The 17,948-nt window shown below is 28.3% G+C and overlaps 1 protein-coding gene across 1 annotated transcript in view; it reads right to left on the bottom strand.

The window, feature by feature from the left end:
- LOC136981899 (hydroxymethylglutaryl-CoA synthase 1-like) overlaps window positions 1-11,166 on the bottom strand; it is a 28,878-nt gene extending 17,712 nt beyond the window's left edge. Inside the window, exons 1-2 of the mRNA XM_067278282.1 lie at window positions 10,717-11,166; window positions 148-273 (exon numbers count right to left, since the gene is read on the bottom strand). Of these exons, the coding sequence (XP_067134383.1) occupies window positions 148-273; window positions 10,717-11,164 (574 nt within the window). The 5' untranslated portion in view covers window positions 11,165-11,166. The remainder of the gene's footprint in view (window positions 1-147; window positions 274-10,716) is intronic.
- Between the last annotated feature and the right edge of the window lie 6,782 nt (window positions 11,167-17,948).

Here is a 17,948-nt window from a genome sequence, read left to right as displayed (position 1 = left end):
TCTTAGAGAGAATCTCATTAGGAAAGCATACCCCATAGTTTGAGAACCAGTTATAAACAATAAAATAGAATTTACTAAAATATTAGACTAAAATAATGAAAATATAAATCATAACATATATGTTTATAAATAAGTATTGTATATTACCTCTTTCAAAAACAAGTGGTGCATTTGGTCCAACTAACATTGCAATGGCTCCAGCACCTCCAGTTGGACGAGCATTACCACTGGCGTAAATGGCAATGTCTCCAGCAACTACTAACGCATAGCGACCTGTATAATAAAAATTTGTTTAAAAATTACAGATAATAAACTTAAAATATAATTTTAAAAATCACAAATCTTATAATATAATTGAGATGGGTTGGTAATAATAATAAAAATAATAATGATAATAAGTGCAGAGCTCAAATGGTTAGGAGTTGAAAGTTGATATTGAGTTCGAGTATGCCACGAGAAAGGATTTCTGGAAATTCCCAGAGAAGGAGAGGGTTTAAGATTTATCCCGAAGAACTTGGCTTCTACTGTAGTATTTTAAATACGTTTTCTTGTGTTTTCGCAAGAAATCAAACATATTTTTAGACCCATCTAAAATTTCTCTAATTATCATTGGAAGAGTGGGGGACCTAATTCTTGCACCCAGTAAAATAGGTACAATCAGCTGTATAACCCTTTATGGTTATACAGCTGATTGTAATCTTACGTAAGGGTTTTTCACACCAAATGACCAATCTAACACTATTTTAAAATTCTTTATTCCTCTACTGTAGACAATTTAAAGAATTTTTAAAATGTATTAGATTGGACACTGTGTGATAAACTCTTATGTAAGATAACCTTTGTAAATATAAATCAAATACCATAACATAACATGGTACAAGGGTTAAAAGTACAAAATAATCTAATAATCTTAATCGTTGCTGTTGTTATTTTTTGCTAGAGCAATGCCAAGCTTGTCTGCTATCTTAAAATATTTACAGCATGCATCTAATTTTATGGAACAATTTTAAATAAAAAGAAAAAAAACATTAAAATTTATAAAATTTATCACAGTTCTTTTATATGAACATTAATGAATCATTTACGAACATTATTACAAAATAATCCAATTTACATTTAAGATTAAAAAAAAAATGATATTAGTATCAAATTTCAGATATTATTTACAAACTATCTAACAGGATTTGTTTTGCTAATAGAATTAAATATGCAAATAAAATTAATAAAAAATGTATTGCCTTTTTTAATTTTAAAGTCAATGTACGGTACAGTGTTTATCTAAAATGTAAGCTTTACCAATGAAACCTTTGAAAACAAAGAGTTTTATTAATAAGCCATAGAACATATTCTGCAATCAGTAAATGTTGTTCTATAGCCTATTCTGATAAAAACATGTCCCTGCAAACATAGGATCAGAAATACTTTCCTTCTAACCTATAGCATATTTAATAAAATGTAAGTCAGAAACCTTAGTAAAGTAAATAATTTTATTTCAGTTATTACTGCACACTGTACGTAATCAATTAAGAAAGCTACATCTACATTGTAGCAAATGTTCTAAATGGGCTCAAAAACAGTAATACATACATGCCTTAGCACTTAAAAAATGTGAAGTGCATGACAGTTGGCTAAGTCTTAATTATGCATCAAGAACAATTCATTCAAAACACTTTAATCACACTTGTTACAGCAGCAATGCATTTCAGAATAGAAAAAACATCCGCTCTTTGAGCTACAAACAATGTATATAGCTAATATTGACAATTTAAAAAATTTAAGATATAAAACACTGACCCAAAACAGTTTAAAATCTATTCTTTACATAAACACAGTTAACATTTTCAAAATGAAAATCACTAATCATCAAAACCACAATCAAAATAAGCACTTTTCATACATTCCTCCCCAAATTTTTCCTTTTTTCTGCAATATCCAAAGAAGAATATTGCAGAAACAAAATTATTTCAGTTTAGTAAATATCACTAGTAAAAATTTCAGTTTTAATATTTTAATAACAGTTTAACCTTTGCAATGTGATCATTGTAATAAAATTTGTATATGCATAAATTAGTTCTCTTTTGTTGCCAATAGTTATTGTTTCAACATTTATCCGACAACCCAAATTTTAGCACAATTGCCAGTTTAGTTTGTAATGTAGTGTCACCACCTTTATGGATAATGTACAGTAAATTTGACTTCTTCAGCATGACAAAGCCTGTGCCATTTTCTGATAAAATAAAAAGATGTTCTGAATAGCATATTGGAATGTTGGCCACCCCAGATTGTATATATATACACACACACACACACACACACACACACACACACAGAATCAAAAATTACAGCCTTTTTTCAACAATAAAATAGATTCTGAAAGGGAGTAAATTTGATTATTAGTGCTACCATTACTTCATGCATCAGTTGTTTGTCCAAGACAGTGCAGTGACAGTGAAAGTAAAGTATAGAATCCGCCAACTCAATGCTGCTTGTCCTGAGATGGCCGCTATCTGAATCTAGACGTAATTATGCACACAATACCTTCCAAGGAAACTTTAGCTGTCTTCCAACTCTATAAGAGTTTTCTTATGGAAAGAAAGGCAAGCATAATGCTTGGCTCCAAAGTCATTACGAGAGATATAGACAGCGGGTGCCCACAGGGCTCTAGGTCTGGGCCAATACTGTGGTTTGCACAATATAATGATATTTTCAAACTCCAAGAAACCTCCTTAGTAGACACTACTATCGATATATTAGGATTTGCTGACGATACAATGATACTGATGTCACACAAAAACCAAAAAGTCTTACAGAATCAGATGAACAAACTTCTAAAAGTCGTAAACTTATGGGCAAAAAAGAAAAAACTGATAATCAACCCAGCTAAATGCGCAAGTATACTTTTCCCATGGCATCACCCTCTTAAAAAGAAACCAGCAATTGAACTGCTGGGCATAAGATTAAACATAACTCATACATTAAATACTTAGGTTTGAAGATTAACGAGACTTTAACATGGAAATCACACGTCAGCCACATCCACAACAAGGCAGTTACGATGGCCCACTCCCTACACTGCATCTCCCGGAACATGTGGGGAATAAATTCTAAGACTAGCCAGACAATCTATAAATGTGCAATCAAACCGGTCATTACTTATGGGGCAGAGATCTGGGGAGTAGCTGCCAACAAGCAAAACATTAAGAAATGGCCTTAACTCTATCCAACGAATGAGTTTAATATTGATAGCTAAAGCATACAGAACAAGCCCGATGAACGCATTGCAAGTAATTTCAAACATTCTACCACTAGACCTAAAAGTTTTAAAATTATATTGGAAATACCAACTTTTAGGTCAAAGGGAAAACAGCATTCAAACTCCTAAGCCAGTAGTTCTCAAAGCGGGTGCCGCAAGTACGCCACAAGGGTGCCGCAAAATTTTTAAATAATTAAATTAAAATTACTTAAAATAATGGAATTAAAGTATTAAATTAAATAAATAATTATAAAAAACAATTATAAAAAACGAATATTGGTTTTTTCTACTAATCTTGTTACATCGCCACTTGTCTCAATGACTCGGTAATTGGCGATACGTAAATACTATTAAAAAAAAAAAACGAACTAGTTACTAGTTGTCTGTTCTTCTGTTCCTGCAGCGAGTAGAAGTGCAATATAAATGCATTGAATGCAGTAAGTAGTTGTTTTTATTATTGTTATATGTTCAGACAATAACGAGAAAGCATCATATACAAATATTTTTCTTCTTTACAACAAGAACAAATAAATTATTAACTTGTAATTAAATTTTATAATAAAATATTGAAGTTAATTATGTCGTTCAATATCATGAATAATTTTTTTCATTAAAGAAAGAAAACGTGAAGATTCTAATGATCAAGAAGTGGTTACTGGTAGCAAAGCTAAGGAATCAATTAGCACTAGTAAATCATCAAAAATTCAGAGCTCATTTTATCACCAGATATAATAATAACTTTTGTTTTGAATATTTTTGTGTTGTTTGGAAATAAACTTACTTACTTTGAAAAAAAATAAAAGTTTTTTAAAGACTTTTCATCCTTCATATCTTTACTAACCGTAAAAAAGCATATAATAATAATAATAGGGGTGCCGTGAATTTTATTTAATAATTTCAGTGTGCCACCAGACAAAAAAGTTTAGAAACACCATCCTAAGCCATGGAGGGCTTTGTCTGTTTTCCCCCCAAAGAGGCTGTTCATACGCATTTTGTGTGTTGAGCACCAAGGCAAGTTAGCTGTTATGGGACTCCTAATGCCTCAAGTTGTAGAGGCAGTCATTCTGTACACAACTATAAGTTTGTAATTTGTATTCATTGATGTTATACAATTGGCTCTCGGGTGGCACACTGTAGTCTCATATTTCACACTTTCCTGTCATACTGTTCTTTTCTTCATTCTTCTAACTTCTATAACTCTTCATATTTATTTTTCCAAGGCTATACCTATTGGTGGAGGCCTTCTAATCCTTTGGTAAATGTAAATGTAAATGTCTTCCAACTCAGTCGAGAGACCTTGAAAAACTTTCTGGGGGATCTTTGTCTCTTCACTTTTAAAGAGATCGTCCAGTCCAATCCAGAGCAGGGTCAGGCTTAGAATTTTTTTAAGAGGTGGATGATCCAAATATGTCAGATGTCACATTTCGACAGCTGGCCATCCCATTACGGATCTGGCCAAACCCGTGATGGCATTGATGGGGTATGATTAATTAAAAGATCGTCTTAATGTCCACAGGGTGGAGAGTCACAGAATGAAAATAGTTACAAATTGTTAATGCAGTTTGTGATTTCTTACACAAATTTTAAAAGTGCAAACAATACTAGAAAAACCAACAACCGAGAAAAACTGAGATTTTAAAGATTCTTTTCTTTTAGGTGTAATTTTTTTTACATTTTCGTTAATTTGTAAATGCATTTGGGCACATTTTATTATGTACTTGGATCAATATAGTCTTTAAACCATCCATGCACTCATCTAAATTAATAAAGAATAAAGCTACAATCATTTATGAATAAATCATGGATAAATCTTACATTCAATATATTGCAAGCAATTTCTTAATTTCAAATTAAATAAATATGAACAATTATATTTATCATAGTTATCTCAATTCTATGTGAAATTAAAAATTGTAAATAACTTGATATTAAATTATCAACCTCATATACTATACTTGGAATGTAATCTGTACTAAGAATCATATGTTTGTTTTATTATGTCATAGCTTCATTCACTGTTGAGTCTATAGTAAAGAAAAGAATCTTATCTAGTGTATAAAGTCTGAAGTCTGAAAAGTATATATATTTATATCCTCGTTGAATTATATATTTATATCCTTGTTAAATTATCTTGTTTATTTTAGGTCATCAACAATAAAGTTTACTTTAACATCAAATCCATTAAGGATTTTCATTAGCATATTAACTATTATAATGAGTAAACTATAGGCTAACATTCATTATATTAATTATGACAAGTAATCTAATATGTATTGTGTGTTTAAAACAGCACTTCATTACAATTATTTTATCTTTTAAGACAATACAGATTAAAATAAAATGGGACAGAATGCTAAATTTATATGTAGATATATAAAAATTATATATTCACCTTAGTTAATTTTCAGAATAATAATTACTATTTTACTACTTATTAGTAGTAATAATAATAATAATAATAATTACTACTAATTAATATTTTATCAAGAAAAATACTTTACTTTGATTCACAAATATGCCAAACGACTGCCAGATTGAATCAGGCTACTTTATCGCTATTATTTTTAATTAAATTCTAAATAATTTGGTACTCCACGTAGCATAATAGGCAATGCATCCACAAGGTAAACGGGCATTGCGGGCAAGTCTCCAGGCTAATTCTTTTCTTCCAAAATATTCTAATTTATTTATTAAATATTAATTTAATTATATTTATTAAATTTAATAAGAGATGGCACCCAATGTCTATGCCCAGTACCAAATTATTTAAAATTTAATTTAAAATAATTTTGGGCTTCAGAGTGTTTATATATGAATAAAACAAATACAGTCAATTCCGCTTAATTGGAACACATTGGAACTAATCTATTTTGGCCCAATTAAGCAGCTGCCCCAATTAAACGAATTAATAATAGATTCTATAATAAAATATATAATATGTAGGTAAATAAATAAGTAGGTAAAAAATAATAATTAGGTACCTATTTTAATGCTTTATTAAACCAAAATACAGAAAATATTTGTACTATAAATTTGCCAGACTCACGATAGATAACTGATTTGCATAATACTAGTGTTGCCAAATATTAATAGTGACATACACAAGGGTTGACCATTTGATCTGTTCCTGATCAAACAATTTTTTCTTTCTTTCTTTTGTTCTAACTAAAAAGGGAGAAAGAAAAGGGTTTGTCCAAAAATCATTTTACAGTCTTCCTTTGAGCACAGTTTCTTTTACTTGGAGATGGGCCACTTTGACAGGAGTGTCCATAGAATCTGCCAACTCAATGCTGCTTGTCTCGAGATGGCTGCTATCTGAATCTAGACTTAATTATACACACAATACTTCCAAGGAAACTCTAGCTGTCTTCCAACTCAGTTGAGAGACCTTGAAAAACTGTCTGGGGATTTTCTTTTTTTCTTTCTTTTCTTTTCACTATTTAATATGGAGATTATAGCCTTTGCGGCTCTTTCTCCGACCAACGTTGCCAGTCTCTTCACTTTTAAAGGGATTGTCCAGTCCAATCAAGAGCAGGGTCAGTAGCTCACATTCAGGTCCATCTCAAACGAAATCCCCGTATGATACATCCCACTATGCTGACCCCTCCAGAAAAATCGAACTGCCCAAGCAAAAGACAAAATCACTTTCTCTCTGCCAATCGTTAGGCCTACATGACATTAGTGTACGTAGTGCCTACATATTTTCGGAAGATTATTAAAATATATCAAAAATTGTTAAATTCCTTTTCTGTTAATGTCCCAATTAAACAATTAAATTACATATTAATTTATTAGTTTGGTTTCCTTTCTTTGAGATTTGGCCCAATAAAGCAGCTGCCCTGATTAACTGGTGGACCAATTAAATGGAATTGACTGTATTTGATTTTACTCATAGAAAAGGTAAATATTTTTGAATTCTCATTTCAGGAGGGATATTTAGTAAAAGGAATTATCTTGTGATGTTAAAAAAAACAGCCATAAGACTATAAAAATTAAATTTGACTTTTTACTGTGTCCACAGTCTTAAAATATTAAGGTACTCATTCTTTTATCACAGAAAAAGCTATTATATTCATTAGATTCTTTCATTCCTCTCTTTTCCTTTTTTTTAAAATACATTGCTATCAAATTTTTCCTTACACAGAAAGGCCCACCATACATGATCAATATGTTCCAAGACCTTTCACTTAAGTGGAAATTTGCATAAAATGGCAACCCCATTAATAAAGCATTTCCATAATCACCATGCTTCTTTTATGAAAAAGGTAAATAAACAATATATTGGTAATAAATAGCATGATACTGCAAATCATAAAAGCATTAACTTTTATTTTTAAAAATTTTTGGAAGCAGATTTAATCTATTTTCACTAAGTTTAAAATTTTAATTTTTTCCTCTAAAGTAAGCACTTCATGAATTTTCTTTGGCTTATCAGAGCCAATTAGCATCGCTACCCTTGTATTTTGAAGCAATGTTTGCAAAATAATTGAAAAAAATTGAATAATATATGAAACTAAGAAAAGCACTGGTATCTTATTACAAGCAAGAAACTCTAGACCAGGTGTGGCCAAACTTTTATCCCTTAGGGGCTACTTTTTTGGTAAACTATGAGTATGGCAGGCGACTACGAATATGGGCAAACAATTTTAGGATTTTTCAAATTTTTCATAGATATTTTAATAAATTAATTAACAAGAATTTCAACTAAAAAAATATTATGGCAAATAAAGAAAACAAATAACTATATTTTTTTATTTTATGAAGCACAATAATATTTATTAAATTAAAAAAATTACAATGTAAAGAAATAAATACACAAAAAAAATCTAGCAAATAAAGAAAAAAATGTTAATTATAATTTTTTTATTTTTTGAGATGAAATACTTATTAACTTAAAAAAAATACATTGTGAATAAGCAAATGAATAAAAATGTTTAATTGGACAAAATCTGACATTGCATAAGTGCAGCAAGTTTTTCAAAATTTGGCTAAAACAATAATTAATAAACTAACATACCTGCTTCTGTTCGCTGTATGAATAAATAAAAAAAACTAAAATTTGAAAGTAAATACAAGTGCACTAACAAGGAGTAACATGTGGATTGGAGCCAGGGGCTGTCACGTTACTGTCTGGCACATGATTTTGCACCATTTTATGCGATTACCATTTATATGCGCATGCATTGCGACTACAATTAACCACTCAGCAGTGAGGGACGTATATATACGTCGAGGGCGATCGTGTGGCAGTGGTGAGTGGGTTAAATTCTTTTGGGGGTATCACCAGAATCTAGCCAAAAACTACCGCAAAAAAAAAATTCACATAAAAAATGAATTATGTAACAATAAAAAAAGACTTTTCTTTACTAGACATAACTGTTTACAAATACTTTTTCTAAAACGGAAATGAGAAAAATTGCGTGAAAAAATACTTTAAAAATTTTTCGGGTATATTCTCCACTACTAAGGGGTAGAACCATACCTGACTCTCCCACTGCTGAAAGGTTAACTTAAAAGTTAACATTCATTTGCATTGTTCATTGGGATAAATACAAACAGTGTAGGGTATGGAATCGCCTAGGCAGGCGATTTCCACCCTGTTTTAATATAACGAACTTTCATAACGGAAGAAACGTTAGAAGGACTGTTAGAAAGATCTGTTAGAAGAACCGTTGAGTTTCAAATCGACGACAGACGGACGATTGGCTGGCGAAAAGTGACCGTTGGCCGGACGTTGTGGAAACGTTCGAATTTGATTGGAGTAGGGTTCGAACGCCGTCGACTATTTAAGATCGGATCGGGGGGATCGTCGTGATTGAAGTGCTAACTATCTCTCTCGTTGGACGTTACGGAAATCTGGAGAAAGTGAACTCCAGTGGATTATTACAAACTTGTTCCTGACTCGGAGATGTTGTTAATTATAAGTCTGTAGGTTGAAAGTCGTAAGGAGTTTTTCCGACGAGCTTGTACGGATATAGTTGGTTGTCGTGGGATTAGTGTTTGTGCATAATTAATTGTAACTCTAATTTGTATTATTTTGTACATTTTTACTGTAAATATAAAGTTTGTGTTTCGTCACACCGACTGAGTGGTTATTTTGAACATTACTAACAGTATGGGTACGTTTCACAGACAGTCTATTATTGTAAGAATAAATTATCGAATTAAGATTTTTAAACATTAATTTAAGTGAAAGCAAATTGTTCAACTTTAGCTTCACGGGCTACTTTCAAAACCTTTGCGGTCGACCGGTCAACCGCGGTCTACGTGTTGGCCATCCCTGTTCTAGACAAAGACTGGTGCAAATCTCAGTGTTCAGAGCAAAACAAAGAAATGAGTTATAATAATGCTTTCTCGGAATGAGAATGAGCGACAGTGCAATGCATTTCTCTATCAATCACATTCATTCTCAAATGCATGAAACTCGTACATCTTAAAAAATGGAGTGGATTTAGTGTGCAATTATGAATTTTTATTTTACATATTTTCCATTTAATTTTCCTTCAAACTGCTAATAGCATAAACCTGAAATCACATGTGAAGAATCTGTAGATAGCAAAGGTCCTATTGTAATTACTTATCCGATTTATTTTACAATTAGAAAATTTAATAGAATGAAATACTTAAATACAAATAATAATGAATGTTTATAAACAAAAGACATATAGTTATGGTTTATTGACATTAAATATTTTAATTTCGATTATATGAGTTATGTATAATTGATATAAGTACTGTACTTTAAACAAATTTCCAACAGTCGTATTTATTGAATTCAATAGTGCAGACAGACTAGAATGAAATGTTATTAACAATAAATTTTGTGCTAAAAGCTAATACATGTAATCTATGTACAGTACTATCAAATTGATATACTGTATACAGCAACACATGTTTCTTCCTACACTCTTGAAAATTAGATTGGCTACTTGAAGTGTAAGTTTTAATGAAAGTGAAATTTATGAATGTTTTAGAAGAAATAAAATTAAAAATTTTACATTAGCAACCTTGAGGACTAATTTAAAGTAAATAAAGAGATTTATAAGCGATTTGACACGGCATGTAACCAGAGCATAAAGCATTCATAATGTAGAAATTATCTCTCATAATTAATGAGTTTCTGTTTTTGAAATGTACAGCAATCACTGTTTTCTGAAATATTGTTGATCTAACTCAAATTAGTATTAATCATATTTATATTGGATTAAATTATTCATTAGATATTTTTAGAATAAATTGAATTTGAAATATATCACAATTATACATTCATATAATATCTATAATTCAATGAAAAATTAGCAGAACTATAGGCTAGTTTAAAAAGTCTTGCAACATTTTATTTATGTTTAAAGATTAAAATTTTTAAATCTATAAATAATCTATTAATTATACTGTATTATCAATGTAAATTTGACTTTAATTGTTAAATAATTAACATTATTATTTAAATGATTACTACTCACCATCCCAAGCACTAGATTCAACCCATGAAACAGAATTAAATAAAGCAGCAGTTCCCCCATAGCATGCATTTGTCGTATCAATGCCTTCTATGTCAGTATTGCCACTTTCTTCAAACAGTTGCATTAAAACAGTCTTGACACTTTTTGATTTATCAATAATAGTTTCAGTTCCAACTTCTAATCTTCCTATGCTTTCGTATCCTAAACAATTCCTTTCCATAAGTCGATGTACAACCGTCAAACAGAGCGAATTGATGTCTTCCCGATCGGTACAGAAACCCATTTTGGATTGTCCTAAGCCTATGGTATATTTTCCCTTGGACACTTTGTCAAAGACTTCCAATTCATTCTGATCTACATACAGATGCGGAAAATATAGTTCCATTGCCAAAATTCCAACATTTGGAGGCCAAGGAGAATGATCATATTTCTTAAAATATAAAGACATTTCTATAAAAATAAACAAAAGAAAATATTTAAAATTAACATACTTTCTATTGAAAAGAAAATGATGAAAAATTCATAAATCAAATATGATTTAAATAAATTAAATCATAATAGTTTAAGCAAATTTCTTAAATAGGAAAAACTTTTATGATAAAGAATATATAATTATGTGATTACAAGAAGAATCAGGTCATGTCAATTTATAAAAGAAAGCATGAAAATAATCCCGGAAATCAGTCGTTGAGTTCAGTACCAAGGTCAATGGCACGAAGCACCTAGAATAGCTAGAAGCAATATTTTTTCAAGGTTTTTGACCTATAACAGGTAGTAAAATGTGAAACTAAGGTTATTCAGAACTTAGTTATGATAATACATAAAGTATTTCCTCAAAAAAAAATCTCAATAACTCACACTACCCTTATAGTAATACTTGAAAATTATCTTTTGTTTTTTCGATTATTAATTGAAATGGAAATATTAATTATGAAAAAATATCTTGTATCAGTCTTAATATTTATTTAAAATAAAATTTATAATCAAAATAATTATCCAAACTTGATTGCAATGTCTCTAAACATTAAATTAGTATGATAAAAACAAAAATAATAAGTACAGTATTTACATTACTTAATTGAAATGTAGGTTAAAATAAAGCTGATTAAAATTACTATTAAAATATTATATTTATTCATGATTTAAAATCAATAATCATAACACAAAATATACATGTTAAATATATATATATAAGTTCATTAAAAAAATGAAGATTTTCGCTTCATTACTTATTCATTTTTATTGTAATTGAGAACTCTTAAAAAGAATGCTTATTTTAGTTTAATACAGGCAAAAAATTTTTCATTCATCTGTAGAAATAAAATGCCCGTAAACTACCTTAAAACATTATTCTCATCATATAACATTCAATTGATACTATTAAATCTCTTTTTTAAATCAATCAACAAACTTTAATTCATTACAAAAATTTTACTTTAAATTCTTGTCAAAGTCCAACTTGTGTAATGTATAGATAACAAAAATTCAATAGAAAATTAATTTTTACTACTTAATTATCTGAAACACTAAATGTACTTTGCACTTTGAATCATTAACTGGCCATAGCATATACTAGTACTTTCAATATTGTATATCTCAAGATGTTTATAAAAAAAAAATGGTCATTTATGTTAAATTTTTTCGACAATACTTTTGTAAACAACAAACAAATTTAAAAAGAAAAATTGGCTTTTAATTATTACTATTAAAAAAATTTTATTTGCTTGTTTGTTACTAATTTTATATTTAAAGTTTTGTTTATTCTTCAAATGCATAGTCATAATTACAAAACAAATTTTACAAATACTGTAGTTTGTTTTTAGAATTATTATATATGAATATGTCAGTTAAAAAAATAAATATGCAATTTATCTCACATGTATTTGTGTAATAAAGAATCAGAATACCAACATTACTACCATTTATACATTAATAAAATTACCAATACCATACGTGGCACAGTTAAAACTCTTAATCTAATTTATATATTTAAATTGTAAATGTTTAAAAACATCAAATTAAAAAGTTAATTTCATTGAACAGGCAATAAAAATTGCATCTGTAGTTACAATAACTATTTACTTAAATTACTGAAATTGTATCTATATGATACAAAACTCTAATTTTTTGTTTTGCCAGTTTAACTGAAATTTTAACGACATATTTAAAATTTTGTGAGTATTCTATCCTCATATGAATCTCACGAAATTTGGGTTTTATATTATCTTTACTTCTGACAACAGTTTTTAATTATCAAAACATTCAAAATTCTTTTATATTTTGCACTAAAAGAAAAAATAAATTCGGTTTGAATTAATGTTATCTGAAGAAATCTATTTATAATTTTGTCCTGTAGAATTATTTGATGTTTTATCCCAAGTGCACTCAATTATACTGTGTGTGTTTACAATACACAACTATTGCTTTTGCCAAATTAATTCTAGTTGTAAATAATTCCTGACAAATTATTGCCGATAGAATTCTTAATTTTTCTTCCTATTTTCACATCTTTGGTATAAACCAAATTAAGAACTGTATTTCATATTAGGTCTGAAATACAATTCAGATTTTAAAAACTCAAGGATGGAATACATTTTTATCATAAGTAAGAATTTTCATTCATTATTTCAAAAATTTATTAACGAAAGAAGTTTTTCACATCTTTTTTTTAGCTAAAATCTATTTTAAAGAATAAAATAACATTTTCTGTGCTTTAAAACAATTTTAAAGCAAAATAAATTCATTTCTCAAAGAATTAAATCATTAAAAATTTATTTCCAGACATAAATATGGAATTGGATTTTGCTTATTGTTTTCAATATTTCACATGCAATTGTGTTAATTTTTTTATGATTAACTAGATCATTTTTAAAGAAATTATCTAATTAAATATACTGAAATCTTAATATTCAGATATATTTAATAAATTTTTAGCTAAAACTAACTTTATGATGTTACTTTAACCTAACTATTTATTCTTTAATAAATAACCTCTAATCATCCATTTATATAAGCATTTTATTATATATTTAAAAAGAAATTTCATATTTCTATGTATATTTATAGAATGTAAGCTCAGACATGCATAAGCATTATTTTAAAAACTTTTAATTTTTATTAGATATTGATTTATTTCCAACATTTAATGCCAAGATAATGGCAAATAAAAATAGGTACTATTAATATTATATTTATTCATTATTATTTCCATATTGTATATAAATATTAAAAATATAGATTTGTCTAACTTAGGCACTTTCCCCATACTGATCTAGTACATTTAGCCTATACTTAGATCACTATGCAAAAGGAAAGTGCAAAAATCTAAAACAAACCTTCATGTTATTCCTGAATAAAATATAATTATTTTAATTTATGTTAGCTAGTGTATTTCGCAACTAGTCTAAGTGCTAAAAACTAAATATCAGTTTTATTATTATTTATTTTATTTAAAAATAATTTTGATCCGCTATTTGTTTAACTTTAAGAAATTGACATTTCATTTTAATAATTTATTTCTATAGTTCTTAAAAATATATTAACTTTCCCATCTCGCTCGCATCCCATTATCCTTTGTCCGGAAAGGCAAATATCTACCGATATCTGTGAAGAAGACTGATTTACAGATGCATCAGTGGCGTAGCGTGGGTGTCAGCCGCCCGGGGCGAAGGAAAATTTTGCCGCCCCCTTATTTAGGTATCTCAATTTAAAAGACTAAAATATACAGTAATTCTAAAGAACTTTTCGGCAAGAACAATCATCATTATTGTGTATTGTACAGGTGTATTGTATTATTATTATTTATTGTGAAATTTTGCCGTCCCCTAAAAGTGCCGCCCCCACTACGCTATGCCACTGAGATGCATACACGACACTACCTCTCCTCAGATTGGTTAAAGGATTCGTCTTATTTAAAAATAATAATAAAACTTGCTCTCTATGGATGCAATATTAAAAACTTCATTATGAAAATAAAAATGTAAGGATAAATCAAACTAAGGATATAAAATTCTTCACCAGATATTAGTTAATAAAACATATTATAATAAAAAAAGCTGCAAACTGACTTACAAAAATTCAAAATTTCACAGTTTAAAATACACAAATTGTGTATTTCAAATTTGTGTTTATTTGCAAATAATATTTATTACAATTTTAGCAATTATTATGTAATCTATTGAGTTATGTCATCTAAGATAATGTTATATAATTAAAAAAAAACCAAATAAACAAGTTTAATAAATGTATTAAGTTAACATCTCACTATTATCTTTATAAAAATCAAAATGCATGACCTTCAGAATGAAAAAACACCTCTTGGGAAATGATTCCAAAGTTAATGGCACTTCTTCCCAATTTTTTTTTTTTACAACTAAGAAACAAAGAAGCATATTAAACAGAATTTTAGAACTTTTGATGTTATATTTTTCACTTTTTTAATTGACTACTATATATAAATTATAATGTAAAAGGACTTTGAGACTGATTAGCCATATTTTTCAATCCTTTCTTTTGTTTTTAATTCAGCTCTCTCAGAAATTAAATTATATATTCAGAAGCCCTTCTTTGCAGAACTTATAAAATACAAAATTAGTAATTTTGTATCTACATCAACAAAATAACCATATCGTATTTGTTAAATGGTAATTTTGAAAAACAAATATAATAACGACATTGTATTTAATTTTACTTATGTAAATTTATTTGTAAAACTTAACCGAATTTAATAACAAAGTCAATTTAGAAAAGTGCATTAAGTCGGTACCAATAGATTCAATCAAGATACATCGAATTTGGCATTTAGCAAAGCATCTCGAAATAACTTATCATCTCGGCCAACAATTAAATAGCCGACGTCTTAAATAATACGTTTTTATAATTAGTTTACGAGATTACAATATATTATGCAATTAATTTTCTTTACCCGTTAAATCAAAAACATTTTTAGTTTAACTCGTTTTTATCAAGCTTTACTGATCCAACAGATCAAAACATTAACAATAATAATTTTTTAAAAACAAAAAAACATTGTTCCAGTTATTATTAGTTTGTCTACAAGTTAAAATAAGCAGCAATTCTTTCTGAATAGCTCGACGATGACTTCATAAACTAGGTTATGAAGATCATATCCGGTTGCTCATTTTGATACTGAAATAAGTCAATTCTTTATTGTACAAAAAATCTTGTTATTAAACACTTCATTTTTCACGGTCAATTAAATTTTTTCCTGTATTTCTAAATGCAGATTTTCCTCATAGTTTTACATATAGGATAATTCTGTCTTTATATAAACATCATAATTATTAGCTTAATGCAGTTACAAAAGTACAAGATAAAAATTTTTTTGCTACTAAAACAAAATTTTGGAACAATAGAATAAAGGTTTAACTTTAAAATTTTCAATTACTAAATTTGTTTAACGTTTACAAATATGCAAAGCATATGTAAAAACCACTAAAATTATTGATTAGTATATAGATATACTAAAATTAGTTTACTGATGCAAATATTCACAATTTAATTTACTTGCATCATATAATACGGAGCATATTTATTTCATTATATCTAGAAAATACCAATATTTAAAACTTATTTTCTTTCAAAGTTACAATCGCATATAAATGGACGGTAAACCAAATGCACATCGCACAACCCATGTTTTGTTTAGAATTTGGTATCAAATACCAGAATTTTGTTTATAATTTTAAAAAATCCATACAATTAAATACATATTTTAATAATAATATATTATATGATTTGCATTATTATACTTATCTATTTCTCATTAATTAATTCACAACAATAGATTCATCTAAATTTAAGTTTAAGAATTATGCATGGATTTTAATACTTTAAAACATTAATTCTCTCATAATTTTATTCTACAATTATTAAAAGTGATGAAATGTTATTATTATTTTATACAGATAAATATTAATTAAATGAATAATGAATGAAGGAGGAAAGATCACCTCCAGCTAATATATAATGAATGTAATTCTTATCACTTTAGTACAATCAGATAAATAAATACAATAAGCAAACAATACACGTGTATCAAAATCGTGTATAATAAAAATGTATGACGTCACACAGGACGTTAATACACTGTAAAGCAGATCAATAGAAGGGTTTATATATGAATAGGCGATCAATAACGAACTCCCTGTAATTATAGATGTACAAAATTATATCTGAGGGTTCTACAGAAAGCTGGAACTTAAAAATACCGTACACTATATTCACACTACACAATTCACTCCTTCGAGCTAGTCCGACTTCTCCTCGCTTGGTGCGCTATGTTCGTTTTATATTGCGGACGTTCTTGTGTGACGTCACAACTGGAAGTCGGCAATTGGTTCATTTGAAATACGAAGGTCAATTTCGAATGTCTCCGATGTTTTCGCTCCTTTTTTCGAATCCTAGATTCATTTTATTTATTTATTCTTACTTTATGCATTAAAGAATAAGAAGATAAACAACATATAGTGTTTAATATGAATATTTTCCAAGTGATTTTTGAAAAAATGACTAAAATATCATGTGTAGCCTGCATCTGTTTGGAAATATGCCAACATTGTTATCATCTCTAGTTATGCATATAGAGGAAGTAGTTTAAGCGAAGCAAATCAATTACGTCACATATAGGTTTAAATTGTGTAGTAAATGTGTAATTACAATATTTAGTCACTTGAAATATTTTTTTAAATATTTTATACAACTGCGTGATTAAATATACATTGATACTTAAATAAACTACTTGGCATTTAAATGCGCAGTTAAAAATCTATAGAATTACTAAATATTATTCTAGTATTATAGTTTTCACTTTGAAAAAATTATTTTTAGTAAAAATACAATAAAAAAAATTTAAATATTTTATCTTAAGTTAGAAGCAAGTGGTAATTTTTTTTTCATTCCATTGCATATCCTCCTTTACAAGGAAGGAAAAAAATGTATATTAAACTTGTCTTAACTGTATTTGTTTTCTTGACCTTGAACTCAAAATGAGGACATTTTATATCAAGGGTAATAAGCGATAACAAGAATACGTTAATGAGTGGCAAACAGGGAGATTAAATGCCTCAAAAAGTCTAGTAATTGTTGTTTACCGAAACAGTCAATAACCTGAGGCTACGTTTCTCTTACTGAAGGAGGTTTTAACTTATAAATGTTAAATTTGAGAACGATTTATCAAATACCAAAGTTTAAAATGTTTATATATATATATA

This window comes from Centruroides vittatus, unplaced genomic scaffold (assembly GCF_030686945.1).
Source record: "Centruroides vittatus isolate TY-2023 unplaced genomic scaffold, ASM3068694v2 contig_799, whole genome shotgun sequence".
Taxonomy (NCBI): domain Eukaryota; kingdom Metazoa; phylum Arthropoda; class Arachnida; order Scorpiones; family Buthidae; genus Centruroides; species Centruroides vittatus.
The sequence above is the reverse complement of the archived record's forward strand: the minus strand, read 5'-3'. Positions and strand labels throughout refer to the sequence as shown.